The following is a 7021-nucleotide window of genomic DNA, read 5'->3' on the forward strand; positions in this document are numbered from 1 at the left end:
AAGCCACGCTGTTCGGGCTCAATTATTTTTTTTTTGGCCCGGACTCTCTACTCCCACGCGGAGTAATTGAGGAGCGAGACCTTCAGTGACGACAAGCGGTAGTGTAGTGCGATCCCATTTTCAAGATGACAAGTCTTAATCGCCAAGATCTGTTCCTTGAAATTTCCAAAAATCTGGTGGAAAATGAACTGAGGGATCTTCGTAACTATGTTAGTAATGGTATTTTGCCAGGAGGATTCGTCCAAAATGCTAACGCACATGAGATCTTCATTCAGATGGAAAAAGAAAACAAGTTGAAACTGGGAAATCTCTCACTTTTGGCAAACATCTTGGAAAAAATTGGGAGACATGACTACGCTGAACTGGCGAGGCAGGTTGCTGCAGATGAACAAAAAGGTACGTTACTAATTTCATTAGAATCGAATCATATTACATTTTTAAGGAGAGTTTTAACATTACAAAGGGGCCGAGTTCGTAAGGTAGGATAAACTTATAACAGCTAAATAATAACGGTTGCATTTTGTCACCAAGGGGAAGTAGAGCCAAAACTTAGCCGCGGCGACTGTTGCAGGGCTTCTCTTGCTTGCAGTCTTTTACATGAGCCCTAATGTTAGGGCTAATGTAAAAGACTGCAAGCAATGGAAGCCCTGCAACAGTCGCTGCGGCTAAGCCAAAACAATATTTCTAGCTGATTTCAACACTAATCGGATGATTAGTGTTGTACTAGTATACCCTGGCCTGGGTTAAGGGACCAAGGTACAAGGTACAAGTATATTTACCAGGCGTGAGAGGCAACAGCGTTATGTGGTGTTTGGTCGGTGCTGCCATAACTAGGTTGCCTGCGACGAAATTTGTTTGATCATTTTTATGGAAATGAAGTAAGATCATGGTTTGCATAGAAGAATTTACCCAGACCGCCATGAACACGGTCTACCTGAAAGACGGTTTGCATGAAAGCTTTTAAATGCCTTTATGTGTATCGAGTTGCTACATGACAATGGCGACGTAACGGATTGGACAAAGCAAATATTTGAATGGCAACACTGTAAGGATTGCTTGTACAGGTAACAAGCCAATCTGTACACAGTCTGTCACTACGGCATTCTTTTCCATTGCTAGGCGGGTTCAAAGTATCGGGTTACAAGACGCTATTTGGCCTGTTTTGGACTACCCGTGAAACTCTTAAAAAATAGTATTTAAGGGTAAATTCGTCAAATTAAAATAAAATTTTCGTCCTTATATCCTTTTAATGTTACATGTTTATGTTAAATCACTGATTTTTTTTTTCAATTTTACTCCGAAAACGATCATTCTCGGGTTTGCGAACACAAGTCATGTCTTGTTTTAACGCAAATACCATTGAAACCTTGCTACGTCTATTACCCTACCCCCCCCCCTTTTAATTTTTCGACGTTTAGGAATAAGATCAAAAATCGTGTTTTAGGGATTTATTTTTAAATTTCCGACTTTAAGTATAGTTTTTGTCGACAAATAGGTGAAAAATTGAATTTTTTGGCTTTTTATTGCATTTAATTACCCAAAATTCAAAACCAAGCGCATGCCATCAATGAGGTATGTTGGACTCTCCATGCTTCTAGGTTTAAACGAGTTTTGCAGACATGTTATCTTGCCCAAAAGTGGGAAGTGTGATATTCCTACTAGCGTGAAGAATCATCACGATATTCAAGGTCGCCCACGAATACGACAGTAGCTACGCTAAATGTTTCATATCGACAAAAAGAAAATGATAAGCGTACATTTAATATCCAGCAAACGGTTTGTATTTGTGATATTGTGTTTTTTTTTCTGGTAGGAAGTACTCGTGTAAAAAGGGCCTGAAAACCCGGGTTTACTGCAAATGACCGCGGGTGATCCCAGATCGAGCGCCGTTCGGTTCAACTCACGTCATATCGAACACGATTCGGGTTCTAAAGCAGATGGGGACATTAGAGCCCGGATTTTACCACCGTGGTAACGGGGAATACGCGGTATATATACCCTCATGACCACGTAGAGTTCATAAAGAAAAGAGCTTTTTTTTGCAAAACTTTTTTTTAATTCGCACGCGCGCACCAGTTTTGGGGCTCCCGGAGGATGTCATCCATATAATCAGATCAACATCGCCTTATTAAGCCTGATTTCACCTTTCTACTTTTTACGACCTACGGGAAGTTGCCATCGTCTAAATGAAAGGGAAATACATGTACCCTGCCTACCTGCCTATACATGTACACATGAACACATGTGTACCTGTACACATTGGTTTAAATTGAAAAAGAATCGTCGGTGTCTAACAAAATGTTATTTAGGCATATCAATGTCATCCTTAGTAGTCTATTAGTCCAGATCTGTGTAGACAAGGAAGTGTAAACACGCGTTTTATATGGTGAATTCCCCCAAGCAAAATGTAACATACAGAGTTCTCTTGTGCTTAAACTTGTCAAAAGGCAAAAAAATATTTGATAAAGGTTAGACAAAAACGCATAGAGCGAGGACGGGCGCTAGGTGAGGCGAGCTCAGAAAGCAGGTGACTATATTACAAGAGGCAGTGCTGTGCATTCAATGAATGGACGATTAAAAAAAAAACAAGCATTGTAGTTTGTACTTAATTGAAAATAATACGTGTTATGAGCCCCTTTGTACCATTTTTAGACAACCAAGCTAAAAAGCCATGCAGAGATTGTATTAAGCAAGTCTGTGTACCAAGAATGCATTTATTATGCCTGTTTAGAGGAAAAAAATAGTAAAGCAGGAATGTTACCAGTTTTCCTGTTTTGTTAACATCATTTTTTTCTTACTTGCTCAGTATTGTCGACAAAGTCTGGTTCATCGCCTAAAAAAGGAACAAAGTCCCAGAAACCTCCCTGTAGTAGTGTGGAAGATACCCCAGATGGTGAGTAGCTTATAGGGAACGATAATGAGACTATGAACGATAAAATTGACAGTTAAGTACAACAATAACACTTGCCGATTATATATGTTCCAAGGACTTGTTTCAATGTTGCGATGTCAACTTATACTGGCTCCAACAAGAATTTCGAACTCAAGATAACGGCAAAAGCTTGGCTACTTCTTATATGTTTACAATAAAATTGTGAAATCTGTCGAGAAAACGTATTTGTATTTGTATTTGTGGAAAGACGAATTTTTTCGGAGGTTTTCATATAAAGGGCCTGAAAACCCGGATTTAAATGACCGCGGGTTGATTTAAATGACCGTGGGTGACCCAAGATCGGATGCCTGTTCGGTTCAAATTACCTCAAATCGAACATGATTAGGTTCGAAATATATAGGTTGTGATCCTCAAATGGAACGCGCGTTAGATTCGAATTACCTAGATCAAACACAGTTTGGGTTCTAGAAAAGGTGGGAACTTTGGAGCCTTGTAGCTTCGCTTCTCAACCGAAATGAGGAAGTTTAACCTCATTTGCAGACTTTATCGGCCATGGAGTTGATTTGGGGAAGTGCTGAGACGCGATTTCGCTACGGCATATGGGATTTTGCCGCGGAGGGAGTTACGTACGCCGGCAAAAACTTGCTTCAGCGATCGGCTCCAGAAAATTTATCTTTGTGCTGCCGCTCAAGTCTTCTAAGGTGGTTTAACGAATGATAAAGCCACTTTGCGTAGATCGATCTCCGTTTTCTTGCGATGGTATGAAAATTCAAGTACAGTATATTTTCAAAACGTTTGATATTTCTTTGTTCGTTGTCACATGTTGTTTATTTATCTTATTGTCATGTACAGTTACCAGCGTGAGTCTGAGTCGAGCCATTGTTCTTATGTGGCCGTTAGCACATGTTGTTTAAACAGACAGCAACATTGAAGAAAAGAACCGAGTTAACAGACGTCGGCACGTTCCTTGAAGTCAGGTTTCCCGCCGTATTTAAATACGAAATGTGTGGGCCCGCGGCGTTTTGAAAAGACGCGACGCGCTTTGGAAAGACCCCGCGCCGTGGCTCATTCAAATTCGCTACATTTTTTGCTAAGTTTAATGTCTTCACCCACGATTTTTGACCGTCAATGTTGACGGTAAGGACTTAAATTTTTACCGTCCGACGGGAAAAAATACCGTCAATTGACGGTAAAACGGGCGCTGGCTAAAGCCCTGGTTGAATGTCACGAGGTTTGTAAACTTAGATGTTGGGGACAAAGCCATAGAAGAGATTTTGAATAAAATTTTATATATATATATTAACGTTACTTATAATTTAAGTTAAAATGTACTTTTGTGTCTCATTTTTTTATTCTGTTCAAAAGACTCTTAAAAGAGAGAAAACAGGTTATAAACTGTTAATGTACTTGATTTTTGTAATGTTTTAAACTTAAAGAGTTGAAATATAGAAGTGCATGTTCTCTCATTATATACAATGTTGATGAGAACTAGAACCATTTATATAACTTAGGTAAATTGAAATGCTAGGATGGGGAAAATGCTAGAATGCATTGCACTACGGTACGTTCCACCACCATATACTCCTCAACCATCCACCAGTTCGTAAAAACTGTAAGCCTGTAAGCGGCGAAAATGGTCAGCTTTTGCAGAAGCACTTGTTTTTTTTACTCCGTGAAGGAGGTCAGGACCTCCGGACGGAGTGTTGTAATCGGCTGATTTTTCATGTTCGCAGTCAAAACACTGGGTTCTCTTTGTGTAATCGGCACGCAATTTTATACGCCGTCTGCGGGCATGCCCGTGTTGATGCACGAATGTGTATTTTTGCCGTTGCTGCTTTCGCGGTCAATGTAATATGGCAGACGCACCCCTACAATTACGAGGCGAATTGGAATGGTCCAGAAAAACGCGTTGTTTGGAATAGCAGTGGGGTTCAAAAAAGTTCATGCAGATACGGGGTGGTTTTTATAAGTGGTTCCAGATGTTTTTGCCCATGGTTAAGAGATGCCAAGTTTTTTGGAAGATGTTCGCAGCCAAAACGCATTCTTCCGTACGTCGCATTTCTGTGTAATTTCGCATGTGGTGTTGCATTATGTCCGGGATGATGCACGTCTTTTTATTTTTACCGTAGAAATGACTTTGCGACACCAGCAATGTATATATCTAATGCACAAAATGGATGCACACAATATTGGCATTCTCTTGAATTGGTTTAGTCCATTAATTCAAACTCAATGAACTGGCGTTGCCTTCGCTGTTTTTAATTTGTATGTTTTTTCCCCTTACTACGGAAAATTGCATTATCTATGTTTTATTATCAATATTTCTCTAGGTACTTTACAACCATCAAGTACCAGCGAGAAGAGAGAGAGCAAAGAAACGAAACACGCCAAGCACAGACTACTGACAAAAAGTAAGAGGTGTTAAGATTAAAACTTTAAATATCTCGTTAAAATGATTAAGGTACACATAATTCTAGAGGGGTAGTAAAAACTACATCTCCAAACGTTATTTCTGTTTCATACCTACCTGTAAATGAGAAAAAAAAGATTTTCCCATTTGGATTTGTTGCGCAGCTTGTTTATTCCATGCGCAACTATGGATTCTCGAGTATGTGTATACCTACAGACGCTGAGTGCATTTTGAAGAAAGTTGTAGTTCTATTTTGAATGAAACGGACAAAATACAGATCTAACTTTCTTTCTATGAAATGATTAAAAAAGAAATGACATGGCACCTGATAAGAAGCAGTCTCTAGTTAGATCAACACTGCATTAAATCTAAATTTTCAGCAAAGCATTGCAGCATTCTTATAATTTCACATGCCTGCTACTTGATTCATTACACCACATGCACAACAATGTATCTACACACAGTGCTAATTATGTATTATATAGATTAGCATCAACTCACTCATTCAACTACTTCCATGCATCCTTATATCTATGTGGTGTATAGTGTTCAATGTGCACTGACTTAAGTCTGTTTATATCTTGCAGAAAGCATTAAGGCTCCAGACGGTTTAAACGTTATTGAAAATAAGAATGATAGTGTCAAGTTAGGATGGACAAAAGTCAGTTCGAACCAGATCAATGGCTACCGTCTGGAACAGTCTTTTGCATTCGAAGACAAGTGGATCTCTGCACAAGGCCGCAGGAAAATGCTGCCTGCTACAATCACAGAGTTCACAGTTGTCAACTTGGCGCCATATGAAGAATATCACTTCTGTATTAGATCAGCCTTAGACAGGAGAGGCGAGCTTGTCCTTAGTGAGAGATCCGTACCACTCTACGTTGTAACCAGAGAGCAAAGTAAGTATTCTTTTAAGGTGTTGAAAGGTTTTAAGAATATACGCGTTAGACAATGCAGTAAAAAAAGGAACAAGATAATACAACCCCCTCCCTATAGACTATGTAAAGGGAAATGTAATAATTTTCGCTGAACTTTCTTCCTTATTGTTCTTTCCCAGCATGTCATCTTTATCAAAAGATTCCGCAATTTTTTTTTGTGGGGGGATAATCCTAGTTGTCAAACTTTATAAAGACCTTTGACATAATTGCAAGTTTTTTTTTGGTGCGATGTCATCACAGTATTTTATCTTAGAAATTGTCAATGAACAGCGTACTAATTGTTCTTATTAATGACTAATAGATCAACCATACCCACCAAGAATGATAAGGGTGGCAGACCGCACACAGGTATCTCTCTCGTTGACATGGAAAGAGCCTGTACCAGCCCCTGATGTCAACCCAGCCTCCTACGAATATGTCGTTGAAATGTGCATCCACGGTAAAGACAGAACGCTGAATACATGGACAGAATATTGCAGAACAACACAGCGGAAGTGCACAATAAATGTTCAACATAATGGTGACTACAGATTCCGTGTTTTGACCAACAATAAGGAACACAAAATCAGCAGCCTTCCAGAAGAAATGGGTAAGAAATTTTCGCAATGCGGAGGTCTAATATCAATGTTTGTGGACATATCTATATATATCTATATCTATGTCTATATCTATATCTATCTATCTATCTATCTATCTATCTATCTATCTATCTATCTATCTATCTATCTATCTATCTGTCTATCTATCTCTCATACTGTCTCTCTCTTCTCTCTCTCTCTC

General features: G+C 39.2%; 1 protein-coding gene across 1 annotated transcript in view; it reads left to right on the forward strand.

Moving 5' to 3' along the window:
- The first annotated feature begins 226 nt into the window (after positions 1-226).
- LOC109475213 overlaps positions 227-7021 on the forward strand; it is an 11011-nt gene continuing 4216 nt past the window's right edge. Inside the window, exons 1-4 of the mRNA XM_019775811.1 lie at positions 227-396; positions 2807-2893; positions 5891-6202; positions 6543-6830. Coding sequence (XP_019631370.1) covers positions 276-396; positions 2807-2893; positions 5891-6202; positions 6543-6830 — 808 coding nt within the window. The 5' untranslated portion in view covers positions 227-275. The remainder of the gene's footprint in view (positions 397-2806; positions 2894-5890; positions 6203-6542; positions 6831-7021) is intronic.

This window comes from Branchiostoma belcheri, unplaced genomic scaffold, assembly GCF_001625305.1.
Source record: "Branchiostoma belcheri isolate BF01 breed outbred unplaced genomic scaffold, Haploidv18h27 scaffold103, whole genome shotgun sequence".
Taxonomy (NCBI): Eukaryota; Metazoa; Chordata; class Leptocardii; order Amphioxiformes; family Branchiostomatidae; genus Branchiostoma; species Branchiostoma belcheri.